This window comes from Salminus brasiliensis, chromosome 7, assembly GCF_030463535.1.
Source record: "Salminus brasiliensis chromosome 7, fSalBra1.hap2, whole genome shotgun sequence".
NCBI classification, from domain to species: Eukaryota; Metazoa; Chordata; class Actinopteri; order Characiformes; family Bryconidae; genus Salminus; species Salminus brasiliensis.
The window spans coordinates 9,939,483-9,955,664 of NC_132884.1; the positions used below are offsets into that span (position 1 = coordinate 9,939,483).

At 39.4% G+C, this 16,182-nt stretch overlaps 1 protein-coding gene across 2 annotated transcripts in view; it reads left to right on the forward strand.

Annotated features, from left to right (window-relative positions):
- Nucleotides 1-16,182, forward strand: part of iqca1 (IQ motif containing with AAA domain 1) — an 86,831-nt gene that overhangs the window by 59,951 nt on the left and 10,698 nt on the right. For both annotated transcript variants that reach the window (XM_072682920.1, XM_072682923.1), the window contains 2 exons: nucleotides 611-693; nucleotides 3,600-3,707. In XM_072682920.1, the coding sequence (XP_072539021.1) occupies nucleotides 611-693; nucleotides 3,600-3,707 (191 nt within the window). The remainder of the gene's footprint in view (nucleotides 1-610; nucleotides 694-3,599; nucleotides 3,708-16,182) is intronic.

Below are 16,182 nucleotides of genomic sequence, written 5' to 3' on the forward strand. Positions count from 1 at the left end.
GTTTAATATTAATAGAAAAGCATTGGTAATACAATAGGACACCCTGAAGCAATCATACAAGAGCTTAAGGTCACCATCCCAATGCCAAGCCTCAGCTGCAGGGGTATAAAAAACCCCTATTCAACTATAGAGCAGTGAGATGGAGCTCCATCCAATACATCAGTGACAGAGGTAATCCGAACTAAACTCCCTATCAATTGCCTTGATTCCAGTAGTGATACTGGGTGAGCAGATGTCTGCAAACTTAAGGATGTTGATAGTGTATTTGATCAGAAATTGGCTAATAATAGATAGTTTGATAGATGACTATCATATTGTTTATATATAGCACACTTATATGATAGGCAGATAATATGGCCAGTGGATATACAAGGTAGTATCTCGACAGAACCGAACACACCACAGCAGGGTTGGGCAGGGCAGCTGTGTAGTGTCTAAGTGCTGTGGCATGGTGTTGGGACAAAGTCCAGGACTATAACTAGTTCATGAGCTCCTGGATGGGTGGGATGCTTATGATGTAAGGGATGATGTTTCTTAAGCTGTGTGCATGGTACATGTGCTTCCTAAATAATTTTCCTTTTGCTTTCTCTACCCCACCCTGTCTCCACAGGACCATTGAATCCCTGTATGAAGAATTAGTTTTGGAAGGCATCCTGACTCGGCCTCTGAACATCAAACTGTCAGAGTACCTCGGTATAAAACATTAATTCTTGTTTCCTTTGCTCTTCAAATGCATTTACTTTGGTGGTTTTTAATAACTTAATGTTTTACAGACTAAACAGGCTTTTTATTAGAAAAAAAACAATAATATATAATTGACTTAAGAGACTTAAGAGTAATGGAATTTAACTCACCACTATAGACTTGAGACTTGATTTGCAATTTAGAGACTCAAGACTCAGACTCATGCCCTTGACTCAGACTCAACTCATACTTGTACTCTAGAGACTCAACTCAGACTCACACCTGTGTGACTCTCACTGACTTTCACTCACAGCCCAAGGATTCAAGATTTAACTCAGACTCATACAATAGAGACTCAGCACTGCCTCACACCTGAGTGACTCAAGATTTGGACTCACACCCCAAGGACTCAAGATTTAACTCAGACTCACAACCCAAGAACTCAAGATTTAACTCAGACTCATACAATAGAGACTCAGCACTGCCTCACACCTGAGTGACTCAAGATTTGGACTCACACCCCAAGGACTCAAGATTTAACTCAGACTCACAACCCAAGAACTCAAGATTTAACTCAGACTCATACAATAGAGACTCAGCACTGCCTCACACCTGAGTGACTCATAACTTGGACTCACACCCCAAGGACTCAAGATTTAACAGGCTCAGACCCCAGAAACTCAGTTCAGACTTACACCTGAGTGACTGAAGAAGACTCTCTTACAACTTACGACTTAAGACTCAGCAGTTTTGTACCCCCAGAAACTCGAGACTTGGCTGATGGGGACCATTTATGAATTGTCATAATTGATACTTTTTGTCAATTCAATGCTACATTCCATTTCTAGCCTGCTTTCCAGTTCAAGTGTGTGTACTGAATATCCTAATGTGTATTGGCCAAATGTCCTAAGGAGAGCTTGGCCAGCGTGCAGATCTTTCTCAGTGCTAAACTTTAGCCCATTCTCAGAAGACCACCATTAGCTATCACATTCAACAGTCAAGCCTCATCGAGCTCTTAGGGTTGTTGTAATGCAGGCCTCTGACCCCAGGCATCACAGTAAGCTCTGATGCTGAACTGTCATGACCACAGACACGTGCGCAGGATTGAGTCATAGTCTGTGAGCGTACGTGTGTGTGCGTGTGTGTGTGTATGCTAACATCATAGGGGTATCTTCTCTTCCTCTGAACAACAGTGACTGAATCATTTCCCTACAGTGCTGAAGTGAAAACAGGACAAATCATGAAAGCTATTGCTCTCTCACAGTTTGTCTCAGTTACACACACTTCATCATGCTCACACACACACTTGTAGTCTCCTTCTGTTTTTTTAAATTAAATACAGTTTCAAGTGCAGATGTAACATCATTTTCCAGACATGTTTTGAAACTAGGGGAATGGTACGGGCATCTCATGTTGTTGCTGTACTTTTTTAGCACTGCAGATATTTCCAGATGCTTTCGGTGAGTTTCTTAACCAGAAGAAAAAACACAATCCATCTTATTTTTAAATATATTGTAAAGTTTCTGTTTCTCTTTAGGCTGTTTCCACAAAACCAGGGTGTGGTGCTGTAAATAGTAACCACATCAGTGTCTGATGTGCAGAAGCAGCTTGGCCACTGAGACACTGTTTACTGGGGTTGCTAAAGTGATGTGATGTAATGCTGGACTACAGCCAAAGATGTACCTACAGTTAGCAGTTGATTGAACCTGATTGAACATTTGTTTTTCATAACTGTAAAGGTATTTAACCTGAAGCCTGAAGCTTGAGGGCTTGAAATGTGTTTCTAGGACACATCTAAACAGTTCCTATGTATGAGTAAAGCTTTCGTTCACAGCATTTTAAGCTGTAGCTTTATTAACCAGTTAAGTGTGAGGCACAAACATCAGTGCAGTAGGTAATTGTTTGGTATCACTTTTCTTTACCATTATAGATGCCTCATAGATGCCTCACCTGGTGTTCGACACACATTCAACTGAATATGTACTACATGCAACTGTACTCTGAGTTAAATGTAACCGTTTGTCTATTGAATGTAACCACACACCTAACCCTAACCTTAACCTTACCCTTAAATCAAGCCTTAAATCTAACCCTAAGAAATAGGCAAAAGAAAACTCTCCACTAAAGAGAGACTTCATTTGTAATTCAGAGACTCAAGACTTGACTCAGACTCATGCACCAGTAACTCAACTCAGATTCACACCTGAGTGACTTAAGACTTATACCCCCAGAGACTTGTCAGTTCAATGCTACATTCAGTTTCAAGCCTGCTTTCCTCTATCCTAATGTGTATTGGCTAAATGTCCTGAGAAGAGCTTGGCCAGCGTGCAGATTTCTCTCAGTGCTAAACTTTACCCCAGTCTCAGTAGATCTGTGTTAGCTATTACATTCAACAGTCAAGCCCCATCGAGCTCTTAGGGATGTTGTAATGCAAGTCCATGACCCACAGTTAGCATGTTGGATGGTAGGCTTTGCTCCAAGCGGTCTAGCTAATGCGAGACATGCATGTTTTGGGGTGTGTACGGTTCAGTTCAGCGACAAGTTAAAGTCATGTATTGTATGATCCCAGTCGTGCAGTGATATACTGTCCTATTGTGCCTCATTCCAATGGCATTTTAGGATAAAACAACATCTAGCTTACAAAATTAATTTGAATGTGTGGAGCTTAGGTAATTTAAATATGTGCTGTTGTTTGACATCACCAAACCAATGAGAAAACTATGGTAACTATGAAACTTAATGCTGTTCATATACTACGTCAAACTCTTCAATTTAATGAAAGTGAAACATATTATGTGTTCTATGATATGGGTCTAAGAATCCCGCTCTACTTATCTTACATGGAAGGAATGAGTAAATATCTCTCTCTCTCTCTCTCTCTCTCTCTCTCTCACTTTCTTTCTCCCTCAATCCAGGAGAGTACAATTACTTGGGAACGAGCCTGAGGCAGGCAGACATCGAGCCCATGCCCTCTCTATCAGACGTCAGACAGCTGATTGCTCTGTACGGTGTGTTGCCTCTGGGTGAGTGAGTCTTCCCACATCTTCCTGTCTGTGCTCTCTGGAAACAGTGCCCACGTCATAGCAGCACAGCCAAACATGAGGTAGGGTGGAACTGTATGCAAAACATGAGTACGAAATGGAAAACTCAGTAACCATGTCACAAAGAGGCAGTGTGTGGAGCAACTTCAGGGGGCCACACAATGACGGATTAGGCGTATTGTGTGAAAAAAAATATCCAAAAGGAGCGCTAATGAACACCCTGGGAACAGCATGGCTCCCATTAATTTTTCAGGAACAGTACTGTTAGAGCTGTGTGTGTGCTGTATGTTACAGTGCATGCCCTTCTGAACTGTACCTGACCTTGGTGGGGCTTATTCCGCAGCCTGAGGTCTTTTGTCACTTTCCCTAGAGCGTGCACTCCATTAGCGGAGAACGCTCCGGTGTCCAGTATCACACCGTCTGTCTCCCACACTCTTTCACTCTCTTTGTCACTCACTCTGTTCTCCATCATACACCCCACCACATCCCACCTTTAGCAATCCCAGGGCTCTCATGGTATACACCTTGCTATACCGCTTCTCACATTTTGTTTAACCCATAGAAGGCTGGAGCTGAGTTTTAATTAGTGATGTCCCGATAAGAGTCTCTTAATTCTGAATAATTCTAAATATTGACAAATACCAATCTTTGTGTTTCTATAAATAATACAGCACCACAATTTAGGTAAAATGTGATAATACACAATAGTAAACACCAGTAAAATGACTATTTTAGTATAATCAGACTAAATTCTAAACTGTTTTACTTTGTTTAGTAGCAACATTTCAAACTCTGTAGTTTTTAATATCTTACAGTTCAGTATGGTTGACCTACCTGACCTTTCAGCCCCCAGTTCCTTTAGAACTCAAATCACTTAGTGTGTGTGCATCAGTCTTCTCCTCGGATATAAATGTGCTGTTCAGAGCTGGGTTAGAACCAAAGAAAAGAGTGTGGTTCTCTTGCTGGTAGAACAGAGCATTTCCATGATAGTTTGCTTTCTATCCAGGTGTAATTCAAGACTAAAGACGGGAAGGAAGTATTGTTCTCCAATGTATACAATGCAATAAAATATCTTTGTCTTTGCACTACTACAACCAAGCTGGGTGGCAGCATGGACAAAAACGGCAGAAAATAGACATAAATTTTATGGAAGAGTGAAGAGTTTAGATCCTCTTCTTCTGATATAATAACTACAACACTCTCACACTAAAAAAAATGCTGCTCTGTGTGCCGTCTGTTGTTTGCAGCATTTTAACTCTACAGCTGAGCTGTTAAAATGTACACAATATAACAGCTGCACAATTTAAGGTGGAATGGAGGGTTAGAATAAAAATCTATTTTTAGCTTTTGTTATGGCTGGTAACTGGTAACACTGTGGCACAGTTGAAATTAAGCTCTTTGTTTTGCTTACCAAAATAATGCCATATGAACTCTGTCTAGGCTAGTTTTGGGGAAAAAATGAAGTTTGTCTGTCTAGAGGACACCAGATGGCACTCTGCTACAGCATTAGTGGATCAAAACCTTACAAACTGATACCCACTCCATTAAAAATGCCTTAATCGTCACTAGATTGGATCAGGGCTTCCCTAATTATTATATTATTATATTACATAATTCATTGCCTAATTAGTTACGTAATAATAATAATAATTATTATTATTATTATTATTATTATTATTATTATTATTATTATTATTATAAAAGGTTATGGCTTCATCCACATGTATCTTTTATATGTATTTTTTATAGCTTTTAATCTGCATCTCTTTGATTTGGCCGCCCATCCCCATGTAAACACACTGTATTTAGGTCTATTTTGGACATTACACTGCTTCTTTAGGGATTAGTGCCCCCTGCCATTCTAGAACACTCACATACGCATTTTAGGATGGTTTTGGCATTTGGCAAATGTATTTTGAATCTAAATGTAATAATTTTGTAACTAATTATGCAATTTTGTAATGACATATTAATAATAAGTTATACCAGTCTTATGGATAACAAAACAACAATAGATGTCAGTAACCTTAGCAGAGCTAGATATTTTACACCCGTGCACACTCGTACAGAGCCCTAGTGGGCTGTAACCCCTGACAACACTCGGCATAGAGAAAAAGGAAGAGATAGAGAGAGAGAGAGAGAGAGAGAGAGAGAGAGAGAGAGTAATGCAGGGCCCCAGGCAGTGGCGTGTTACCACATAAACAACCTCCTCAGTGTTAAAACAATGAGAGATCAGTCAGCAGCATAAAAACAATCACATGCCGACCGGCCCCCAGGCCCATGATTGGATCTCTGAGGGGCAAGAGTAAGAGAGAAAAGGGGTTGACCCCCAGGGCCTGTCATCACCCCAGTGCCAGGGGAGAAGAGAAACAGAGAGAGCAGAGTCCACAGAGACGAATAAATGAGAGAGAGGGTAGGGTAGGAGAAAGGGAAAGAGAGAGAGTGTGAGTGAGAGAGAGAGAGAGAGAGAGAGAGAGAGAGAGAGAGAGAGAGATTTACAACCTCAGGATTTCTTTTCAGTTATTATTGTTATGATGTATTATATATGCATTATAATATGTAATACAGGTCTCTAGAGGTTTAAGGGGTAAAATTCAAATCTTTATTTATAATCGAGGACGTATATAAACTTGGGGATGAATGTCACAGCACAACACACATTCTTCATTCTAAAAAAGATTTTGGTGCACAGATTGGAATTTGGGGGAATTTGGGCCAAAATACATACATGGTCTAAAAATATGCAAACTCTTGCTTAGATTACTCAGTTCTGCAAAAAGTTACACAATGTCTGTTAACTTGCCATGGCCAATGCCTCTTACTCTCCTGTTCGTGCTCCTTATTAATTCACTTTGCTCACATTAAAAGGGTCTGTTTGACAGTGCTCACTGGATTGACCAACAGACAGAACAATGAGGAAAGTCCAGTGAGATCAGGGAAGATCTAAAAAGGATGATCATAGATTTCCATAAGTCAGACATTTCAGAACTGTCCAGATGCCAAAGTCATCAATCCAAACAATTGTTCAATGACAATAAGTTTAAGATATTGGGAGGTGTATCCACTTTGCCAAGGTCTGAAAGAAAACCCAAGCTGACACCTTCAGCTGAAAATCAAATAAAATCGTATGGTCAGGAACAATCCAAGAACCACCAAGGCACAGGCTTGAACACTAAGAAGAAGCCCCTGCGGCAAAATGAACACTTTCAAGCTTGACTAAATGTTGCAGCTGACCACATGAACCAATAAACACCTTCTGGAGTTGTTGTATGGTCCGATGAGACAAGAATTGAGTTATTTGGCCACTATTGCCCTAGTTATGTAAGACGTAAAGGTGAGGCATTCAACCCTAAGAACACCATACCAACTGGTTTGCTGCCGCTGAAACTGGTACATTGCATTAAAGTAGATGTGCTAATGAAGAAGAAAGACTACCTCAGATTTCTTCCGCACAGCCTCAAATGTGAATACAACATGGGTGTCCTAACAGGACAGTGACCCCAAACACAACTGAAAAGTAAAACTTTTTGAAAGTTCTGAACTCAACCCTATTGAAAACCCTATTGGAATGAGGAATGTGCTTTAAAAAATCATGTCCTTCTCAGAAAAACATCCATCCATCTTCTTATCTGCTTGGTCAGGGTCATGTTGAGTCTGGAGTCTACCACACACACACCTATTAAACTATCAATTCTGCCACATCCTTGTTGATGACCACCAACAGCATCTAACAGACATTTAATGGAATGCACTGAATGTATATTTTTGACTATGTGTTGATTTCAGAACACACCAAAAACTAGAACTTGTGCACCAAATTCTTTTTCTTAAGATGTATGTTCAAGGGAACAGTTAAAGAACATCATTAAATCATTGAAAACCTAATATTGCCATGACATTCATGTCAATCATGAGTGTATGTAAACTGTAAAAAATGTAACTTTATATACAAATATATACACAGTCACATCAGAATATTATGTCACCCCTGGTTTAAAATGAACTTGGCCCATTATATCAGCTCCACTTACAGTGTTTGCTTGTGTTTGCGTGTGTAGCGCTGATGCGAGTGGATCTGACACAGCAGTTCTGCTGGAGTTTTTAACCCCTTAAAAAGCCTATGGGGTTCAACGGGCTGAAAGTGTTATTATGAACCTTGTGTACTTGTACAGAAGTCCCTGTAGTTGGTGAGTAATACACTTAGTGTGTAATAATCCTTGGAGTGTTAATGGGTTAAACACCTCAGTGTTACTTCTGGACTGAGAACAGTCCACCAACCAGAAATATCCAGCCAACAGTGTCCTGTGGTCAGTGTCCTGTAAGCACTGCTATAGGACTAGAGGATGACCAACACAAACTGTGCAGCAGCAGATGAGCTTCTGTCTTTGACTTTACATCTACAATGTGGACCAACTAGGTAGGAGTGTCTAATAGAGTGGACAGAAAGTGGACACAGTGTTTAAATACTCCAGAAGGACTGCTGTTTCTGATCCACTCAAAACCAGCGCAACACACACTAACACACCACCACCGTGTCAGTCAGTGTCACAGCAGTGCTGAGAACGAACTACCACCTAAATACTCATATGTGTACGGCCCACACATGAGCCCTTAGAGTTTAAGGGGTAAAATCAAGCCAAACCTTTATATATAATCTTTTGGACGATGAGTTATGACTTGCGTTTACAGAAACATAAACACAATGCCAATGAAAATTGATGAGTAAACAAAAATAAATAAAAGCAATTTTCCTCCAACACATGCTAGGCTTCCAGTTTCTACACGGCGAGAGAAAAATGTGAGGGAGAGATGGAAATAGAGAGAAAAAGCCAGGAGTTCAGACAAAAAGGTAGTTTTGAATCATAACTAATTAATGATAAACTAATACATATGTGTTCTGTAGTTATGAGAGTGAGGAAAGGTTCAAATCAAACCTTTATTTATCTTTATGACAAACACTCAGGGCTTGAAGTACTGTGTAAAGTTCTGCGGGGTCATAAACACAATGACAATGCAAACGAGTGAGTAAATAAAATACATCAAAATAAATAAATATTTTCTCCAACACACGTGGCAGGGAACCAAGCGTCATTCATTATCGAACAAATGGTGGCAAATGGAAGCCGAAAGACAGAGAGACAGTGAAACAGACAGACATACAAACGGAGACGCCACTCTACTGTCACAAACCTGTCTACCTCTCCCACAGAGAAATACATCACAGCCTGGCAATTTGGCGTGTGTTTATGGTGGCTGTTTCTGTCGGGAGTGTGTTTTGATTGAGGCCCGTTCAGAGACGGCCCTGAGGCACGCTCCTCTCTGCCACCGGTGCAGTGTAGTACTCGGCCCCGCCCCCTCCACTAGAACTACCCTGAGCCCACTTCATTTGTTTAAACTACTTGGCTCTGTCAGTCTGTGTAATGACATCTCCACTCTGAGGGAAGCGGAGCTGAATGAAGATGAGGCTGAGGTTAACTGAGGGAAAATAAAACAGCTGCTGCTTTTGCTAGCATGAAATCCCCTGTAACGCTTCTAAACTGAGGCTAAGAAGTATGGAGATGAATCACTCGAGTAAAATGTTGTTGGTTATAGTCAGGTTTATCTGACTGAGGGTACTTAACATATGAGTTGTAGTTGAGTAAAACAGTGCCACTCGTTTTGTTTATTAATTATATACTGTGATTATTGAGATCTACTAGTATCTGTTTACTGTTGGCTCCTGTCATCCCTTCTTTGTACATTGTTAAAATGCATGAGTGTTTTGACGTAGAAATAATAAGTATGTGACTTGTGGTTGGGGCAAAAAGGCTCAAATGCAACATTACATTACAATTCTCAAATACACTGTATTGATTTTTAATTAATCGTTTTCATGTTAAGATTGGTGGCAGGCAGTGGTTCATGTTGTGCTGTGTTTAAACCCTGACTGCTAGATAGCAGTGTTGTACTCTGTCCTCAGTTCCCACCATTCAGATTGAATGAAAAGTAAACTGTTCTTTCCCTGTGATTTTATGCATATGGTGGTGTGTTTTTTATACTGTGACATTTTTCCTCAAATTTGTTTGTCTTGCTTACAGTGTCATAATATATTGAATTTTACCCCCTGTATGTTGTTACGTGTCAGATCAGCTTGCCAATACACAGCCCTGTTATTTACAACCCTGTTATTTTGTCTCAGAATAAAACACCTTAACCTTGTATTGCAAACGCTTTTTTGTTGCAGCTTTCAGTTCTTGTTTGGGGGATTTTTGCCTTTTGGCTTTTAAAAATGCTAGTTCTGTGAGATCCTGCATGCACTGTTGTTTTACAGTATATCAAGAGATTAGATAATGTGTAGGTCAAGGGACTGTGAGGGCCATGGCAAAACCTTCAGCTTTCACCTCTTGAGGTAGTCTTGTAGAAATTGCCTCTTCTAGTAGCTATTCTACACAGTTGTGTGGAACCATTTGACACAACCAGTAAATGTACCATTTTATTTCTTTAACTGGTGCAGATATATCATACAATGCAGTACAATGCAGTACAGTAAAAGTGTGCTGGTACAGATGAGAATCTAGGCCTAGATTTTCTCACAGAAGTGTTCACTGTTTTTTAAGGAGGGGGTTTTGGTCTATGGCAAACTTGTGATAAACAGTTCAAATCTAAAATCAACTTCCCTCTCGACACAATGGCCATTAAACAGAACTACTGGGAATGCCCTATGAGTGCAGTCTACTTTCAAATAAATGAGGCCTAATCCTGGGTGAGGGGAAGTGAGTACACACAATCACAGGCACACACACATGTAGATGTTTTTATACAATGTCAGGGACATGGGGTTATAGATATGTCCCATATGTTTTGAATAAATTATGCAGTATAGTGCAAAAGCCTCAGGCAGCCAAGAATAGAGTCTATTTATCTCATCAGTAAGTGTGTTTTGGCAGAAAAAAACACTATATAATATCTCAACAAGTACAAACACACATAAATCCTGTTTAAAATAAGAAGAATGTGTTGTTTTCAGTAGAGGTGAATTGAAATATTGGTTAGACGAGCACAGTAAGAAGAACGCAGGTGTGGTTGCTGACTTCTCTGTAAACTTCAACCACTGTATGGAGTTGTTCAGTTCCACTAGCATTTACTTTACTTATGTACTTTACTGTAAGGTTGATTAAGTCACCTAGGTAATGGATGGTAACTGTAAATACTGGAGTTCCTTAAGTAGAGCTTTGGAAACTATTTTTGGAAACTGACCATTTTTTTTTATGAATTTTAGTTTTTGAACAAAAGAAAGCTCAATGCTCATGTTAATAGCTTCAAATATTGGTTTCTCACAGCTGTGCACTCTCTAATTGTGTATTGTTAGGCTTGGGATGTAGTGCAATACTGAGAGCAGCAGTGAACTGAAGCCAACAACAAAAACAAAACCAAATTCTTAGATATATTTTTTAAGTTAGTATTGCATGTAAACTGTACACCAGAAACAGTGACTGTTACTGTTGATGTAAAGTAAAACTGGAACATATAAACTCTACTTTACTGTAAACCTTTAACTTTTACTTCTTACATTTTCATGCAATTATTTGTACTTTTTACTCCTTACATAAATCATAAATCATAATTACTCTTATTTTTATTTAGAAAAAAAACTTTATTTTAAATGGACCTTTGTAATAAACTCTTAACAGATTATCAGTAACACTTCAATAATATATCAGTGAAGTAGCAGCAGTGAAGCATCCAAAACACTGATGTAAATATCTTTAAGATGTTCTGTGGATCTATTACTTACATTATGTAGATTTACTGTTAATATGTTACATCAAGTACACGTAATATTATACTTCCATTAAGCAAAACTTAACCTTAGTCTTGGCCCTAATCCTAACCTGAACCTCAGCACAAAACCTAATCCTAACCCTGCTCCTGACCCTAATCCTAACCTTAACCTCAACACAAAACCTAATCCTAACCCTCATCCTGGTTCTAAATTTAACCTTAATCTCAACCCAAAACCTTATCCCAATCCCTTATCCTATCCCTCATCCTGGCCCTAATTCTGACTCAAACCTTAACCTCAACTCAACACTTAATCCTAACCCTCATCCTGGCTCTAATCCTAACCCTAACCGCAACCCAAACCTAGTCCTAACCCTCACATTGGCCCTTTGATGTCAGCCTAATCCAGTTAAGATCAATAACGTCAATAACAGCTGGTTAAGCATGTTGGGCTGGTTTGTATTGGGACCCGTTAGATGATCAGTGGTCAGAGCCTTGCCTTGTCAAGATTTATTTAAAATCTACTAGGAATAATTTCTGAATATGTTTTATATATTTTATGTGTCTGAATGTACTTTTATGTATATGAAAGGAATGTGTTACTGAATATGTTACCACCCTTTTCTGGGTTTTGCTCTTTCAGTTAAAAAACAAGAAACATATTGTTCGTACTGATTTAGCAGGTTAGTCCTGTTTCTGAGTGGGAGAGACTGTGTTGGTTCATGCTGTGTTGAATTGGCTGTTTATATCTCCCCCTGCTGTACATATCTATAAGCACAACTGCTAAAGGCCAAATTTAGCATGGGGTACCTTATCTCGGTTGATTCCTTTATGCTCGCTTTCCTCACGCAAGTTTCCTTTGAAGCATATCCTGCTGATAAATCTGTCTAGGGCATGTCATGAAAACTTGGAGCTGGAGATCTTTTCTGTGATCATCATCACTCCCTCAGACCTTCTAATTAATGGGAGTGTCTCAGAGAACTTCATCAAAAATGCTTGTTGGCAACCTCTTCTTGTTGGAAGCAGTTATATAGAGGTCATCAGAGAATAAACAGTTAATCCGTGGCAGAAACTCAAATGAAATGTCCCAACTAAGCCCCACATTTACATTCCATTCATAAAGGTTACTGATAACAAGCCTCTGAAGTTTGACTTTTTGCACTTTTACAATACTCATCATATTTTCCACTCCATGAAACACACGTTAATGCTCAGTAGTGCATATAGATGCTCCTTTAATATATTTGATATTACTAAAATTATATATATATATATATATATATATATATATATATATATATATATATATATATATATAATAACATTATAGTCATTATGGTTTAGGAGGTTAGAGGGGTATAAAGGCCCCCCAGCTTTTGTGTTCTCTGGAATAATTGTGCTCCATCCAAGACTTTTTTAGATAAGTTGGGGAGTTGGGGATGAAGTGGGGTGGTGATGATCCAACATCCTGACCTCAATAACAGTCTTGTTGCTAAATGCAATCAAATCCTCACAGCAATGCTCCAATATCTAGTAGAAGGTCTTCCCTGTACAAAAGAGCTCTGTTTTAATATCGTTGATTTCAGAAGAAGAAAGGCATGAGCAGGCGTTTCCATTCTGGTTTTAATGTTAAGGCTGATCAGACCGTTAGCCATAATTTATGTATTATCCAAACCTTTTTGAGATGATGGTAAAACATTGCTACATCTGTTTTACCTCATAGCACCCTTTATTACCCCTCCAGCATTAATTAAAACCCAGCCAACATGCTTATGTGGGGCTCACATGAGTGGAATGTGGGCAAGGTGGGATCCAGGTGGGCATGGGCTCTGAGTGTGTTTGTACATATGGTATTACTGGGACCCACTTGGGCTTTCCAAATGGGCCTCATTGTTATAGTCCACCTTAATCTCACATGGGATCAAGCCTCATATGTAGGGGACAACCATGATGGTAATCTCGTCCTGATCCCATCACTGACCCTGGTGGGTCCCCACATATGGATATATGTGGAGCTAACATGTAACCAGAGGACAAGACTTTCTGGTTCCCAGGTGGGCTGCCCATACATGCCCCACATGGACATGATAGATAGGAAATATGTTTTTGGCTGATAGCTTTTCTCTAAACTATACTAAAACAATGTATCTGACATCAATCAATGTATGTATAACCATTTAAGTAATAACGTTCTATGAAGGAGCTCTTAGAAACATTAAACACTTCAGACGTCTGGCACCTATCACCACCACTCAGTACTGTCCCAATACTTTTGTCCATACAGTGTGTATTTTATCTTGTAATAACGTGTAAGGCCATTAGTCCAGCTTCTGAAGACCAGAGCAATGGGAGAGCTTGGAGTTTTGGAGATAGATGATTCTATTGAATGTCTATGTTTTAGTTCTCAGAAATCATTAGGACTTCAGAGAAGGTTCTAAGGGTTCCCCACTGAGTAGCTACATTAGCCTCGGAACTCCAGTTCCAAACCAAAGATGCTTGACCAACAGCATTTAGGGTAAATGAAGGGGAAACTGTGTAGATTAGTTTTTTTTTATTTTGTCAAACTATCACTTGAAGCCTCAGGGAAGCTTCACAGTTTGTGCACTGGCTAAAATCAACATTACGGATCAGCTGTGTATTGTTATGTTCTCCAGGAGGTACAGCATGAGATTGACCTGCACCTGCTACACTCACACTGCAAGCTCAGAGGGATATGTGCATGTGGCCGGATGTTTGTGTGTGTTGTGCGTTTGCCTCGGCAGGGTTTGACTGTGCATGTGGGTGTATCATTCACAAAAACACATTGCTTCCTGGTCCAGCTTGAAATCCTTAACCACATTCACCATCAGAGGGAACACACACACATATACACACACACACACACACACACACACACAGACAGACTCATTAATCTATTGTTCTTTCATTACAGAGGACCAGCAGCTACAGTAATCAGCATCTGTGTTAACATCTGACTTCCCAGACTAATTACTTTTACATAATGTGGGAGTATGAAAGGTTAACAGAGGTCATTAGGTATAAAACCTATAAAAATTATCACAACAGAGCAGTGGACCACAGAGTTCTCTACTATAGAAGGGATGTCAAAAAGGCTCTCTTCCATTTAAATGATCATTAAGTCAAGACAAGAAGGACATTCAGAGTGATGTAATGTGAAATGGTGTATAGCAAAGCTTACTAACTCATTTAGATGTCTACAACACAAATACACCAATCATCCATAACAATAACCACTCCCTGCCAAATATTGTATAGTTCCCCCTCATGCCCCTCAAGCTCTGATGCATCAAGGCATGGACTGCACAAAAATCTGAAGGCGTCCTGTGGCATCTGGCACCGATATGTTAGCAGCAGATCCTTTAGGTTATGTAAGCTGCAAAGTAGGGCCTCTTTAGATCACATCAGTGAGTTACAGGGTGCCCATGACCTTGTCACAAGTTCACTGATTGCCCTTCCATGGATCACTTTTGGTAGGTACTGACCACTGCATACCTGAAACACCCCACAAGATCGGATGTTTTGGAGATATTCTGACCCAGTTGTCTAGCCATCACAATTTGGCTCTTGCCGAAGTGGCTCAGATCATTACACTTGCTTGCTTTTCTTGCTTCCAACACATCAAGTTAAAAAATAAATGTTCATTTGCTGCCTAGTATTAGATCATTGAGGTGCTTTGAGGTACATTAAACCTTTATCTTCTAAAAAACTATTTCTTACGGGTTCCTGAAAGCCCCTTAAGATGCTCCATCCCACACACACACAGTTTCAAATTCAGAACCTCCAAAAGTTCCTCAAGAATCTTTTAACAGTGTTTTTTTAATGTGTCCATTTTAATGTACTGCCCAAACCAAACAGTGAATCTACACATCTTCTGAAGTTTATGTGTAATGTTGATGATGGTAAAGTAATGCTAAATGTGTTTTGTTTCGCAGCACCCGGTATTTACCCCTCCGGCATGAATTAAACATATGTTTTAGGCTGATAGTTTATCTTAGAACTAAACTAAAACAATGTCTCAAACATTAAGTAATGTATTCACAACCATTTCATGTAATAATGCTCAGCGAGGGAGCTCTTTGAAGCATTAAGCACTTCAGACGTCTGGCTCCTATCACCACCACTGTAAACAATTCTGACTCAATACGTTTCACTCCCAATTTTAAACCAAACACCGTGAATGACTTTGTTTACATCTTACCCATTTAATTTGATTTTCTGAAAAATTGGTGTAGTTCTCCTTTATCCAGTTTATATTAGTGGTATGGTATTAGTAGCTTTCAAATGCTTACAAGACATACAGTCATGTGTTTTTTAACATATTTAAAGACATAGACATTTGAGGGATGGATCTTTTGTAAAATGTAATTAATAGAAATGCAATTTTTCCTGTGAAGGAAAAATGTTAGAACACCTTATGCCTTAATCGCTGGTATTTCCCTTTGTGGCTTAAAAACCCAATTAATCATTTCCTATAACCATCTACCAGTCTCTGCAATATTGTTTCTCCCACTCCTCCATGCACAGTTCTTTTAGCTATGAATTCATAGTGGATTCTATGATGGACAGTTTACTTTATTGGTCTTGATGCAGCAAAGCAGCCCTAAAACATGACATTCCCACCTCCATTCTTCGTAGTTGGAATGGGTTCTTGTGATCAAAGCTCTATTTGGTTTGT